This window comes from Eufriesea mexicana, unplaced genomic scaffold, assembly GCF_001483705.2.
Source record: "Eufriesea mexicana isolate 0111107269 unplaced genomic scaffold, ASM148370v2 scaffold58, whole genome shotgun sequence".
NCBI lineage: Eukaryota > Metazoa > Arthropoda > Insecta > Hymenoptera > Apidae > Eufriesea > Eufriesea mexicana.
In genome coordinates, this window is record NW_016908222.1 from 377,276 (window position 1) to 391,280 (window position 14,005).

Below are 14,005 nucleotides of genomic sequence, written 5' to 3' on the forward strand. Positions count from 1 at the left end.
ATTTACTGTTCATCGGACCATTATCTGAAACACGTTTAGTCGTAACAAAAGTTTCCATTATCTCGTAGAATTCAAGTCTTCGATACTATGTAATAAATACTTTACGAATTCATCACTTCGAAGTGAAGTTCGCGCCCCTTCCTGCATTATGAGCCTCAAATACAGTGGAAAAGAACTTATAAAAAAAAGTAACCATAAAAATTAATAAATATTAAAATGCAAGGAACAACAGTCGACTACAAAGTTAGGAAAAAAATGGAAGTTAGTCGATAACTTTTTTAATCTAAGTTACAATACGATATTACTTCCTCTTTTTACCATTGATGAAAGCTTAAATGATTTTAGGCCTCAATTCGTCAAAATCATCATTGTCGAAATCAAGCCAGAACGACTCGTGAAGTTTGTTATATTATATAATATCGATGAAGTCTTAAAGTAAAGGCCAAGTATATCTATCACTTTTTGTTTCACTTTCAATTTGGTTTATAATTTTTTAATACAGTACAACCTTTCGGTTTCGTTGTACCAAAAGAATTTATCTCGTAAAAATACAGAATATCTAATTAGTCTGAGTTCAAAGTGTCTATATTTCGCTTTTAAAAACAATATACGCAAATTTTAGATAATTTTAATAAAACTTATATACAGTCTAACATTAAACTATAAATTATAAATTATGAAAAGGAACAATTCTTATATGAGCATATTGAAGACAATACATGGAGGAAGTAGGTACAAAAATCACTTCGGCGTTTGCAAAAATACTTCACAGACAAATGACGGCCCACGCGAATTTAAATGCCGTTACTTCTATTACTTACTTTATTTTTACATCCTTCATAAGGATTCCACAAAAGTAACAGACCTCTACACCAACACGCGTGCACGTGAACTCGTTCGTACGTGTATACACATGTTTATGAATATGCGTCCATGCACGAGCGATAACTCGTTAAATAAAAGTCCCTCTCACAGATAGTAAGTATGTAAAGGTGAAAGCTACATATGCATTCTTGCCATGAAATACATCGGATACGTCAATTAATAAGATGGATTTCTGTCCTTACTTTTTTTTTTTGTCTTAGTTGCATTAAGTATTGTATAATCACATTCTACATCGAGCGAACAGTTGCAACACAGTCAAAGTGTAGTTGAAAAGAATCGCGTAGATTGTTCATAGCTAAGTTTATTACGATTTCTTTGTAAATTTTTTAAATATTTAATTTTATGTAAATTGCATCAGACTCGTTACTTTGGGTGATAATTTTATATGTTTCCACCAGAAGGATAAAAGGAAAATGCTCCAAACTGGAAGTTCACTGGAGTTTTTGGCGAAGCACAAGTGTATACAAAATCATCTGATTGTAGCTGCGTCCTGTTTAAGTTTGGTTCAGATGCCGATCTCGTTATTTTAGGTAATCCTCGTGAAAGACCTTCTAAATTAGCTAAAATTTGACGAAATATCGGTCTTTCTTCTCTGGAAAATTTAATGCAATCCTCTGTCAGTCTCTTCAGTGCCTTCGGAGTATCTGAACGCAATTTATTTAAATCTGGATGTAAGTTTCCACGTCCAACCATAAACAATATCTGATCCTTGTTATTAATATGCGAATATGGTAACTGACCAGATAATAATTCAAATAAAACAACGCCGAATGCGTAAACATCGGACTGAAAGCTGTATGGATTTTCTTCTTGCATTCTTATGACTTCTGGTGCCATCCAGAGAATAGATCCAGTTGGTTGATGGAATTGTTGAGAACCAGACCATCTTGTTTTTGCTGTAGCCAAGCCAAAGTCTCCAATTTTTACCGTGAGGTCATCGTGCAAAAATATATTGTTACTCTTTAAATCCCGATGAATGATATTTTTTGCATGCAAATAATCCATTCCCTGTGCAGTTTGTCTTCCAATTTCTATCAATGTGAATAGATCAAACTTTGTCTCAAATATATGTAAATGTTTATATAGCGAAGAACCTTCACACCATTGAGTAACAATTGCCAATTTTGGTTTGCTGACGCATCCCATAAATAAAAGAATATTTACGTGTCGTGTTTTACGTAGAACTGCAACTTCATTTTTAAATGCTTGTAACTGAGCAGCAGTGGGTATTTTAACGTTGAGTGTCTTTACAGCTACAGGACCATGCCAATGTGCTTTGTACACTGTTCCAAAGGAACCTGATCCAATACGAGCACCTATTAAGATTTCATCTGCTGGTATTTCCCAATCTTCTATGGATTCTCTAGGTGCTAAGAGATTTTTAGACGATTCATCAGCTGATCTTGCTCTTGGTCTTTTTGGCCTTAAAGTACTAGTGGGACTAGCCTGTGTTGATTGACTATGTTTCGTTGGGCTACTACCAGGTGATACTGCACTTTGTGTGATACCAATAGGGCGACCTAAACTTTGAGATCTACTATATTCGTCTAAATTAGCAGATTCTCCACTTGGTTTTACCATATTGAAACAAACATTAGGTGCAGAACTTGAACGATCTTGTTGTCCCAAAGAACGTGGATGCCTTTGATTTCTTGATGGAGCTAAAGATGGGGACATACTTCTGCTTACTCCATAGCCAGAAGGAAGTTGCAATATCCCAGCAGTACTTTCAAGGTTATGTGCTAGCAGTGCTTGGTAATAAGCATCTTGCATACGTACTTGATGGCACAAAGCAGGTACACCACCAGTACATCTTTGATGAAACCGATAATTGCATGTTCTACAATAAAATCCCTGAAAAAGGAGTTTTCTACAACATTCACAAAATGCTAGAGTGAGGAAAGTCTTGCGCACAAAGTTATGAGAAATGGAAGTAGTTATTGGAAACTTATCCGAAATTTCCACAGATATTTCATCGCAATCAAGCAACGAGATGTCTGTGTCCCAAGAAGTAAGATATTTGGTGTTGTCTGCACCCAAAATATATACCACACACATTTCTGTAGTCAAATTCCTTAATTTCATTGCTTTGGCAAGTGCATCTCTTAACGAAAGTCCTTCACGAACCTGTACACTCGTACGCTGCTGATTAGGTAAATATGCCCTGAGCAGAGATTTCATTGGCGTTCTTTGACCTCTAGCAGATGCATTAGCATCACGAGATTCGCTCTCTGATGTGGAAGTACTACCGGATACTCGACCAGCATTCAACAATTCATTGAGCTTCTGTTCCTTAGATTCTAAATCATGCAACTTATTAGTTAATTCTTGATATTCATTTAAATATATTGAAGGTGGATGTTGAAATCCAGCAAAGCGGTTATTCAGAGTATCAATATTTTGTCGAGTAACATGTATCACATTTTGTATATTTCTCAGCTCATACCTCAATGGATCTGTATCTAAATAACCATCTTCGGAATCGCTGAGTTCTCCCGATTCCGGGCCGCTGCCTCGTGAAGAGGACATAGCTAAATGTACAGAGTGTAACTTTTTTCTCTGTCGACGATGACGGTAAGATAACGTCGAGGACGAGAAGGACAGCGACGTAGTTGTCGCTGTCTCAAATCTACGACACAAAAACTCCGTGTATGCGTTTGCACGGACTGCCGTGTAATACCTCTGCTTGCCGATCACGGCCATCTTCTTGCTCCGTCGGGCAGCATCCTGGGCCGCTGCTGCTGCACTTCGGAACACCTTGGTAGCTTTGGTGCTACCGGTTACCGCCGAATTTTTCTCTAGTTCGAGCTTTCACCACGCCGCCGTCGCCTCACCTCTCACTACACGGCGACGAAACACGACGCGTCCTCACGCACCTCTTTTCTTCTTCTTTCCTCTATACACCTCTCTCCTACCTCCTTCTTTCTTCTTATGTCCGCCAAATCGAACCAATTTCCCGATGCGCGTCTTCACACCATGCTGTGTTTCCTGATTTTTCAGCCATTGAATTCCCACGATTACGTCGCGCAACAGTTTCTGTTGTTCCTTTCAAACACAGTTGGTCCCGAAATCGGGTACAAAATTCTTTTGTTTCGTCCTCCTGCGTACTCCCCCCTCTGCTTCTTCTCTGGAGCCCTTGCGAAAGAAAACTGGCACAAGCGTTGCAGGACCGCGAGCAGAGGTGCGGGGCTATGTTTCTTGAAGCGCCGGTGCTGCCAGCTTCTGCGTACAACCTTCCGCCCCGTCCCACTGATTTTCTTCCTCTTCCTCTGTTTAAATTCTACCTGTTTACTTGTATAATTTCTTTGCATTCTTTCCACAGTAATATCCCTTACTTTTTCCTCTTTCCGATATTTTCAAACGTCTATTTCATATTATTGTGTATTCAAAATAGGTTACAAATTTTTTTTAGCTTACACATTGAATTAAAGAAATTGATTATCAAAACGTTGAAATAGGACTTTGCAATAAAACAAATAAAGCTTTTTAATTACCTTAGAATAATATTACTGTATTATACTGCTTGTAACTTTAGCTTCAATCATAAATATATTTATAATCTTTTTATGAAATCTACATAGTTTTTATTATAACGTTTTCGTTAATATGTTATTATATTCGATTTAAGTAATTTAATAGATTTTTTCTTTATTGCTTGAAGTAAAATAGCAAAAGCAGTCTTTGTTTCCTCATTGACGAACAAACGTATCGAATAGGACTATAATTCAAGTTCAATTTTTCTGTAAACATAGCTACTCGTGTTGCGCTTCTGACGTCACTGCAGACGTGCTTTGACGTCAGCAGCATATGGTACGGTTACCTAGGCAACAGAAGTCCATTTTAATTGGTTCAATGCTTGCGTACGTACTTGCTGTGCGCATATCTCCTCACAAAGAAAAAAAAGATATTCGAAATCTTCAAGGATGACTCGTGACTCAACATAATTGATGCATTCAATATTTTCTACTTATTTCGCTATAGTTCTCAGTTGCTTATATGGATGAAGTCATTAATCTTTTATAATTTACACTTGTAATTTATCTATTTGTCTTTGTTCTAAGTTTTTCCGAATAAGAAATAAGGATGATAGCGGACAAAGTAGCACTTGTAACAGGTGCGTATTAAAAAGAAGGAAAAATGAAAAGCAAGAGATTATTAAAGCAATGGTACTTGCTATAAATTATTTCCGTTAGAATAGTATTTAATTATAGGTGCTGGAAGTGGTATAGGTAGAGCAGTATGTCGTCTTTTAGCCAGACAGGGAGCCAAGGTTATTGCTACGGATCGGGATTTAAAAATTGCTAAAGAAACTATTACATCGTTAAATGGTTTGAATATAAAAAATTTATCTTTTTTTATTATTAACGTACATATAATTATTAAAATTATATGTAATAATTTTTAGATTCCAAACATTTAGCATTAAATATGGATGTCTCAGATGAGCAAAGTATCAAAGAAGCATTTAAAAATACAATAAATAAATATTCAACTCCACCCACTATTATAGTTAATAATGCAGGTATCACACGTGATCAGTTTATTTTAAAACTTACGAAGAAAGATTTTGATGAAGTACTTGATACAAATCTGAAAGGGACATTTTATGTGATGCAAACAGCAGTAAAAGAAATGATTAATGCCAATGTAAGTGTAGGTAGTTCAATTGTTAATGTAAGTTCTATCATTGGAAAAACAGGAAACATGGGTCAAGCTAATTATGCTGCATCAAAAGCTGGAGTAATAGCTCTTACACAAACTGCTGCTTTAGAATTTGGACAGTAAGTACAAAAATAATAAATATACAATACTTGTACAATGAGTATAATTTTATAATACTATTAACTATGCATATTTATTTCAGATTTGGAGTTCGTGTAAATGTGGTACTACCAGGTTTTATAGAAACTACCATGACAGAAACTGTTCCTGATAACGTAAAGCAGTTGTTTATAAAAAAGATAATACTTCGTAGAATGGGAAAACCAGAAGAAGTGGCAGAAATTATCACATTTTTAGCATCCTGCAAGAGTTCTTATGTTACTGGCACATCTATTGACGTTACAGGGGGAATGCATTAAATTTATATAAACTTTTTTAGATATATATATATATATATGTATATATGTATATGTGTGTATATATTTATTTATATATTTTTGTAACTAAATTTAAAATGAATTTACGACTTAATGTAATTACAAATGTTACAAAAATGATTTAAAATGTTGGTTCAAAATATATATTTGCATGTAACATATATTATTTTCTTTTTCCTTTAAGTCTTTTTGCATGTTTATGAGCTTTATAATGCAATTTTTTCTTCTCTTCAATGATCTCCTTATATTTACGTTTATTGTATTTAGCAAATTCAGCATCAGCCATCAGTTCATCCACAATTGTTTTCTTTCGTTCTTTTTTGGTAAGCCGTCCAGAATAATAGTCTCGAGGTGCATCCATAACTTTTCCTATTTGAAAGTACTTTGGTAATACTTTAAGATCGTTCTTTTTATAGAAACGTTTTGGATCTAGTACTGATCTCATTTTTATAACTTGAAGATCATATTTAATTTCTGGCGTTAATTCAGGAGCACCCATATTAAACCAATTCTTGCCCTTAGTTTTATCACGTTCTCTGCGTTTCAAATCTTGCAATTTTTTAGTGAGTTCGTAAGGGGGTACAGCTTGTAACTGTTCAAAACCAGGTTTTATAATACTTTTTTCAAGTATCTTTTCTGCTGGTGTCAATTCTTGTGTAAGGCAACTTATATTTGGAGCAGACACTACATTATTATTCCTGTTTTGTTTTGACCAACCTAAATCTTTCTCAAATTCCTCAAGATCAATATCTTTAGTTACATTGCGGATTGTTCTTTTGGATGAGGTTTCATTTTTAATTAAATTTTCCTCTATGTCGAAAAATGTAGATGACTGTATATCTGTTAAATTAATGCATGCACATTGCTGTCATACATTTCTAACCTCTAAAAATATTATAATAAAATGTGAACATAGTTACCACTATTTTCGAAATTTAAATCATCTTCGTCACTATCAACCAAACGATCTTTCGTCACCAAATCTGCTTCACCTTTCGTATCAATTATTATATCCATTATTAAAATTAACCGTAACAATTAACTGTACGTCTTTCACATGTGTTCACTATGCCAATGCCTTGTGGCATATTTCAAATTAAAGAAATGGTCATTTTAGCTTTTTCTTTTTTTGTAAGAAAAAAATTAAAAAAATAAGATATTTAACAAATTAATACGTTACAAAACATTTATGATCTTTAATGGGTGTTCATATCGATATATTTAACTTATAATATTTATTATTCCTCATTAAGTATAAAATGTAAAACAAGTTTCCGTTCATGACAATATTGAATAAGATTCCCATATAAGCTAAATTTTCTTCTTATGTAGTGACAACTAAAGTAGCGGAAAGAAAATAGCGATACATTACCAAATGAAATTCACTATAAAGTGAGTCTAAGGCATGAAATCACGGTAAGACATTCTATGAGTATATACTAAAGGTGGCAAAGTGGGAGGCGGGAAATGGAGTATATCTGACCATGCACTTAATCAGTAGTTACAGTAACTATAAGAACATCGGCTTTGGTCGGTTCATAAAGTTTTTCAAAGTGTTTTATAAATTAACAAATTAATTGTGTAAACATTGAATGCAAAATTTAACAATTTTAAAATAAAAGTTTTCTACTGCATTTTAAATTTAAAAAACTTCTATAATTTTGAAATTAAATATAGTTTTACGATTAAATAAAAAATACAAAATTATTGATAATTACTAACCACAGACAATTAAGAAGAACGTAAATTAAAAAAAAATTAATTATGTTCGGTGAACGTTTATTGGGTTTGTTTCTTGTGTTTTTGTCAGTGAGTGGTTTGAAATTGATCGAAAAGACCGCGCATTTTTATAACGATGAGTTGAAAGTGAACAATGATATTTTAAAAAAGAATCATAGTACTTCTTGGGAAAAACATATGAAAATAAAGGAAGTGATTCAGTCAAGTATAGCTGAGGATATCGTTAATCGATCAATATTACATTTAAACGATTTAAATATTTGGAATCCATATATGCTAGCGAACTTCTGGAGTCATTACGATATACGTAAATCATTAAACGTTTCATCAGACTGTGAAAAAGATATTACAAATTATATGACAGCTTTGTTAAAAGGAGACAAATGGGCATTAAAAAGCAAGTAAAATTAATAAAATGTACTTGTAGCTTAATTATTTTTATATTGTTTGCTAATCCAGATATATATCGTATATGATTAAAATTAAACTAAAAATTGAACTAAAATTAACAATTAATTATTATATAAACTTAAAACAATTAATTACTATTTAATTGAGAATGGAATGGAATTGAAAGAAAATTATTCTATTCATAAATTGATTATGACGTGCGAGGGAAATTTGAATGTTTATAATGTCGAAAAATTATTAAGTGCAGATCTCGTGGTATGAGGAAATAGTTGTGTAACGTATACATGCAGGAAGTAATGAATACATCTTGTTACTGCTTTAGCTTTGATAAATGATACTTTCTTCGCGAACACAATTATTCAACATTATAAGAGTTCAGTAACACAAAGGATAATAAAAAGCAGCACAAAAAATAAAGCTCTCTTAAACGTAGTATCCTGTAATCAGTCACTGTAGGAAGTTTATCTAACACAGGATTTTGACTAAGTGAAAAATGAAAGGCTGGACGACTGCCCTTCCTAGAAAGCGAGAAAGTGAATTTTTCTGGCATAGCTGTATCAGTTTATGTACAATAACGTTACATCTTTAAGTTTTTAATACGGACATATGAAATAAATTTTGTACGAACTTTAATTTCTATTCAACAAGATACCTTTCTAAAAAGTGTAGACTAATTTAAATAATTCGAATAGTTGAAAAGCATCGAGTTATACGAATATGACTTATAATAGAAATTTCGAACAGGATTAATTTTGTATTAATTATTATTTATATGCAATCAATTAACGATTTTTAATTCATTTTAGTGGTAGATGCTACTGGTAGATACACTTCGGGTCTGTTCTCGGGTAATGTCTTCTGGCTAGGTAATGTAGATCAGTGTCGTGAAATGAGAATAAAATTTATCGATCGACACAGCGATGACAAATCTGAGCATCAAGAGGATATACCACCCTTTCTAGTCAGTATGTCATCTATTACTCTTAATTTGAGTATTTACCAAACTAATTTGAACGAGGTATCTTCGATTATTACACTTATTCTTTTTCTTTTAAATTCGTACATCTTATTTAACTTCTTAATTGCTGTTAATCTTTATCGTTTAGACTTACAGAGTTATTTTTGGATTTTGTTCACCTGATTCGTGTAATTTAGAAGACACCGAGAAACTTTTGTACTTTGTTCAGGATCAACGCGGGAACGATTCATCTATGAAAATAGCGATCGAAACTATAAGAAATCTTTCGAAAAAATATTCGTTATGGGAAGATCCTATATTTCACGTTTTATTGTACGTTTTATTATTTCATTTCTTTTCGCTGAACCTATAAATTTTAGACAATAAGAAATATAATTTTAGATAGTATAAATGCATCCCGTTGTTTTAACAGAAGGATAACTGATTTACAGAGTTGCATTAGTCGTAGTGATTGTAATTGTGATGTTGGGTACTTTCTACGACATTGCTCTTCGATATCAGGTATTGCACATGGAGCAAAATGCCCATAGCTCGAGTAACATGATGACGGAAATGAAAATTTTAAGCCCAAATGAAAACGTTGAAGGTGAGGTCACAATTACTAAATTGTGGTCGGTGAAAAAGCACAATGGCACTCTAGGTATTCTTATATTTTTATTAATTTCCTAATACCGATTAAAACACCAAGTTGATAAATTTTATTAAATAATTTTAGACATATACAATTCTGACAGTGTCCCAAGGCCTTTATCGGAAGCACTGCTTTCCTTTAGTCTATTATTAAATCTTTCAAAGCTTTTCAGCCTCGATGTTGGTGCTGATACTCTAGCCCCTATTCACGGTTTGCGATTTCTATCAATGATATGGATCATTCTTGTCCACACGTGTCTAACAGTGAATGTAGTTTCCGGTATATACATTTTTCATCATTTTTCATTAAAATATCACGTACACTATCATGTACATATTCTTTTCCTTATTGTTACAGAGGGTGAAACATTCAAGTCGAATGTGGAGAGTGAATTTATGTACCAAACTATCAGTAACAGCACTTATGCTGTAGACACGTTCTTTTTCATGAGGTATTTTAACAAAATTTTTCTTCTATCTCCATATTATTTATTATGTATTATTTCAGTGGATGTTTGGTATCATTTTTATATTTTCGCACGATCACGAAAGATAATATGAAAAAGAAGAAAATAATAAGAGGATGTTGCGGTCAGATCATGCAGTTTTTAGGTATGGTATGGTACCGGTACTTCCGGTTAACACCTGTTTACCTTTTGGTAATCGGTTTAATCGAGGTATCTATGTCTTGGTACTACAATCATACTGTACTAGATTTATATATGCTCGATTACCATAACTGTCGAAAATTCTGGTGGCGTAACGCGCTATACATTAATACATATTTCTCGATGGATGAACGAGTGAGTACAATTGAAGTAAAAGTTTTACATTGCATTAAGAACATTGCGCTTTATAATTACGTGTATTAACAGTGTATCGTATGGAGCTGGTATTTAGCGAATGACACGCTGTTTTATATCATTGGAGCAATTATTCTCATAATTAGCGCAAGGTACACATGGTGAATGTTCTTCCAGCTAGAAGATGTGATAATTTATCGAACCTGTATCTTTCAGATTCGTTTTCGTTGCTGGAATCATAACAATTTCCATCTTGGTTATATCTTGGATTACTACAGCTATTATTACTTTGAATATAGGACACATACCGAGGTAAAACTTGGTTTTCATATATATATATATATATAATTTTTAATAATTACAACTATTATATCTTTTATATTTAAACATGTATATAGTATTCAGGACCCATTCGCTCATTATGAGAGCCTGTACGACAAACCCTGGTCAAGAATTGGACCATATCTTTTTGGAATGATAGCGGGATGGTATCTTTACAAATCTGATTGCAAAATAAAAATAAGGAAAGTAAGTATTATTACTATTTACGTAATTATAAGTCACAAACGTAACAAAAGTAATTGCATAATTTTGAGTAACACACGTTCTACATTCTAAGGTTCATGCGCTACACAAATAACGTTATAACATTTTAAAACACAAGGATGATTATCTTGAAAACGAAGTGTTTAATAGTAAACATTCATGATAAATGATTCGTTAAGAACTAACTCGCCAAAACTCACGTAATATATTGTATTTAATTATATCCACATTGCAAAAAATATCGTAAACAGCTTTCTCCATCATGATAATCAAGCAGTGGATATCGTGCTCTTAATAGAGGAATTTCTTGTACTAAATAATCAGTATCTATTCTGTCTGTAATCGTAGACGATCGCATTGGTATTTTGGACTCTCTCTTTTGTTACGATACTAAGCATTGTATATGGATTATACGGGAATAAACTCAGTCCATTTTTGTCTGCAATATACACCGCATTATCGCATTCCGGATGGGCAATTTCGATAGCGTGGATTTTGATTGCTTGTGTTACAGGACATGGAGGTTGGTACTAAGTTTATACTAAGTTTAGAAATATATATACTATAAATAGAAATAAATATATACTATACTAAGTTTAGAAATATATATACTATAAATAGAAATAAATATATACTATATTAAATTTAGAAATATTCCTTTTAATTTCATCGTCCCTTTTTAGGCATAATAAATAAAGTATTATCCTGGAGAGGTTTGTACCCCCTTTCCAGGCTTACTTATTGCGCATATTTAGTGCATCCTGCGATCATACGAGCAGTGGTCTTACACGGAGAATCTTCGCTGCATCTCACACAAGGACTTATGGTATTATAATCCCTCTTGCCTTTTCTTTCTTTAGAATCTTAGTTGTGATTTGGTAAAAGATTTGAATTTTGAACAAATAGCGCGATTACCGATCGAGCAGACGTTTAATTTTTAGCCACGCCGTTAGATCTCGACTCTTTCGGCTGGAATACTACCTACGTTTCCATCTACCATTCACTCTGCCCCCACCAACGGTTGTTAATCCTACTTCTTTCTCAATTTTCATTTCTTTCTTCCCCTTTCACTTCTTCCTGTCGGTGAAAGTGTTCCTAACTTCAACCAAAGACAAAATTTAGCAACGTAATTTTAACTATTATTATTTATGTGTAGAAATCGTTGCCGGTGTTTTATGGAGATTTCGAAATGTTTTACAGGCAATATTATTCTTTGGATTTACGATAGCAACTTATGCCGTTTCGCTGTTCATCAGTTTACTCTTCGAAGCTCCGGTGGTGTCCTTACTGAGAATAGTTCACCCATTAAGACAATGGAAGAAAGCGAAATAACTCGACACGTAAATAATATAAAAACAATATAAATAACTCTAATTATTAATTATCGGTAATTATCAATTAAGAAAACATTTTATTTTTTTAATATATAATAAAAATAGGATATTTTTATTTTATTACTATTATTTTTATTTATTAATATCAGGTATACTATTTGCAATTACGAGACAGCAACATTATGTAAGAAAATTAGAAAAAAGTAATATATACGCTTTGCTGAACATGGTTATCTTAAAACGCAGAAGAAACGACCATGAGTACTTCCTGAGTAGCGAATAAATTTCTACAATCCTATCTTTGTTGGCTTGTACGATATGCTATAAAAGAAATCTTCAAATTCGCAGAATAACGATACTGCTTTCTATTGTTATTGTGTTTATGTTTTCAATATAAAACGTCCGTAACTCGGAAAGATCTATCGATCTTTCCGTCTTTTGCCTTGAACTACTCTCATCAGATAATATAGACGATACATTAGGAAGAACGGGTATAAAATATGGTTGCTTCTAGGGTCATATATTTTTCGTTAGAAGGTACGGATATTTTACATGACGAAAGAACGATGACCGATGAAAGAGAGATCAGTTTAGAAATGAAGGTTAACCAGTCACAGATCGACTTGGGTCCTTCAATCGATGAATTTAAATTTTATTTTGACATTTTAAAGATTTTGGAATTTACATGAAACAAGTCAAGATTATCTTCGATAGAAATTTGTCTGCCTCTGAAAAAAGGACGAGACGAAATTTGGTCTGCTTTGACCAGTTTCACTTTCCAACATTTGCATCATAGATCAAATATGCGACAAGGAAGAAAGAGAAATCCGGAATTCGATATTCGATAAAAGAAAATGTAATTATAATATAAAGGTATACTAATATCAATATTTGCTTCCTTGCTCAATTATTAATAGAATAGAGATCAAAGTACAAGAATCAAGTTTTGCGCTCGTAATTCTTTCTTATTACACAAACTACAAGAAAATTGTCATGGTCAAAGTTTCGATTAATATTCTATAAAGACCCTATAAAGAGCACCATACGTGCATGGTATTGTAACAACGCAAGTGTGAGTATACATAAAGAACAAGTTATTGCACTTTGCAACTGCATTATGTCTGTTTTTCACGCAATTCACGCTTTAATAGCACGTGCTACGAATATGGTTCGTCACTGTTCATGTTAATGACTTTCTCAACGAAATCCAAAAATGTAATGTTGACTTTCGGTCAGGTAAGGATTACAAATGATTGCAACGATTGATTACAGATATAAGAAATTCGTATATTCCCAGTTATTATAGTTTTTGGAACCGCATGGTATTAGCAACGCAAATTACGCAGGAGGATGGTAAAAGCCTGTAATGACGAAAAAAAAGGAAAACGAATTTCAGCACGACTGAGCAACCAATGACATCGTTTGACGAAAGTTCTACGCCGGAGAAAGAGAAACACTTCTCTAATAGTATGAAATTTCTTAGTGAAACTTCTGAAATAGACTTTGTCATCAGTTTCAGGTGAACTCATGCAAAATCTTAGTCATCGCTCATATATAATCCGTTAAATTAATCAATCC

The 14,005-nt window shown here is 33.1% G+C and overlaps 4 protein-coding genes across 5 annotated transcripts; 2 read left to right on the forward strand and 2 right to left on the reverse strand.

The window, feature by feature from the left end:
* Nucleotides 1-1,247: 1,247 nt before the first annotated feature.
* Raf (serine/threonine kinase raf oncogene) lies at nucleotides 1,248-4,212 on the reverse strand. Its single transcript, XM_017909512.1, has one exon. The coding sequence runs from the start codon at nucleotides 3,586-3,588 to the stop codon at nucleotides 1,267-1,269; it is 2,322 nt and encodes a 773-aa protein (XP_017765001.1). The 5' UTR covers nucleotides 3,589-4,212; the 3' UTR covers nucleotides 1,248-1,266.
* Nucleotides 4,213-4,826: 614 nt separating this feature from the next.
* LOC108554344 (estradiol 17-beta-dehydrogenase 8) lies at nucleotides 4,827-5,966 on the forward strand. Its single transcript, XM_017909592.1, has 4 exons — nucleotides 4,827-4,999; nucleotides 5,097-5,213; nucleotides 5,291-5,666; nucleotides 5,750-5,966. Exons 1-4 carry the CDS (start codon nucleotides 4,969-4,971, stop codon nucleotides 5,964-5,966), a joined length of 741 nt encoding a protein of 246 aa, XP_017765081.1. The 5' UTR covers nucleotides 4,827-4,968.
* Nucleotides 5,967-6,118: 152 nt separating this feature from the next.
* On the reverse strand, nucleotides 6,119-7,057 carry LOC108554332 (deoxynucleotidyltransferase terminal-interacting protein 2). Of its 2 annotated transcripts, none has more exons than XM_017909579.1 (2): nucleotides 6,905-7,057; nucleotides 6,119-6,794 (listed from the first exon to the last, which is right to left on the reverse strand). In XM_017909579.1, exons 1-2 carry the CDS (start codon nucleotides 6,999-7,001, stop codon nucleotides 6,148-6,150), a joined length of 744 nt encoding a protein of 247 aa, XP_017765068.1. In that variant the 5' UTR covers nucleotides 7,002-7,057; the 3' UTR covers nucleotides 6,119-6,147. The 2 variants fall into 2 exon arrangements, with proteins under 2 accessions (XP_017765068.1, XP_017765059.1); XM_017909570.1 differs by having other exon boundaries at nucleotides 6,119-6,824.
* A 691-nt stretch (nucleotides 7,058-7,748) lies between these two features.
* LOC108554106 (nose resistant to fluoxetine protein 6-like) lies at nucleotides 7,749-11,928 on the forward strand. Its single transcript, XM_017909268.1, has 11 exons — nucleotides 7,749-8,121; nucleotides 8,942-9,153; nucleotides 9,242-9,384; nucleotides 9,828-10,024; nucleotides 10,103-10,196; nucleotides 10,253-10,547; nucleotides 10,620-10,699; nucleotides 10,764-10,859; nucleotides 10,946-11,075; nucleotides 11,442-11,616; nucleotides 11,777-11,928. The coding sequence occupies exons 1-11, from the start codon at nucleotides 7,749-7,751 to the stop codon at nucleotides 11,926-11,928; spliced, it is 1,947 nt and encodes a 648-aa protein (XP_017764757.1).
* Nucleotides 11,929-14,005: the final 2,077 nt, after the last annotated feature.

Excerpts from the sequence above, each read along its gene's own strand:
- Raf (XM_017909512.1), bottom strand. The coding sequence starts at position 3,588 with ATGGCCGTGATCGGCAAGCAGAGGTATTACACGGCAGTCCGTGCAAAC.
- LOC108554344 (XM_017909592.1), top strand. The coding sequence starts at position 4,969 with ATGATAGCGGACAAAGTAGCACTTGTAACAG. Across the intron at positions 5,000-5,096 it reads CAAAGTAGCACTTGTAACAG|GTGCTGGAAGTGGTATAGGT; the intron begins GTGCGTATTAAA and ends ATTTAATTATAG. Across the intron at positions 5,667-5,749 it reads GCTGCTTTAGAATTTGGACA|ATTTGGAGTTCGTGTAAATG; the intron begins GTAAGTACAAAA and ends TATTTATTTCAG.
- LOC108554332 (XM_017909570.1), bottom strand. The coding sequence starts at position 7,001 with ATGGATATAATAATTGATACGAAAGGTGAAGCAGATTTGGTGACGAAA. Across the intron at positions 6,825-6,904 it reads TTTAAATTTCGAAAATAGTG|ATATACAGTCATCTACATTT; the intron begins GTAACTATGTTC and ends TTAATTTAACAG.
- LOC108554106 (XM_017909268.1), top strand. The coding sequence starts at position 7,749 with ATGTTCGGTGAACGTTTATTGGGTTTGTTTCTTGTGTTTTTGTCAGTG. Across the intron at positions 10,548-10,619 it reads ATTTCTCGATGGATGAACGA|TGTATCGTATGGAGCTGGTA; the intron begins GTGAGTACAATT and ends GTGTATTAACAG. Across the intron at positions 10,700-10,763 it reads ATTCTCATAATTAGCGCAAG|ATTCGTTTTCGTTGCTGGAA; the intron begins GTACACATGGTG and ends TGTATCTTTCAG.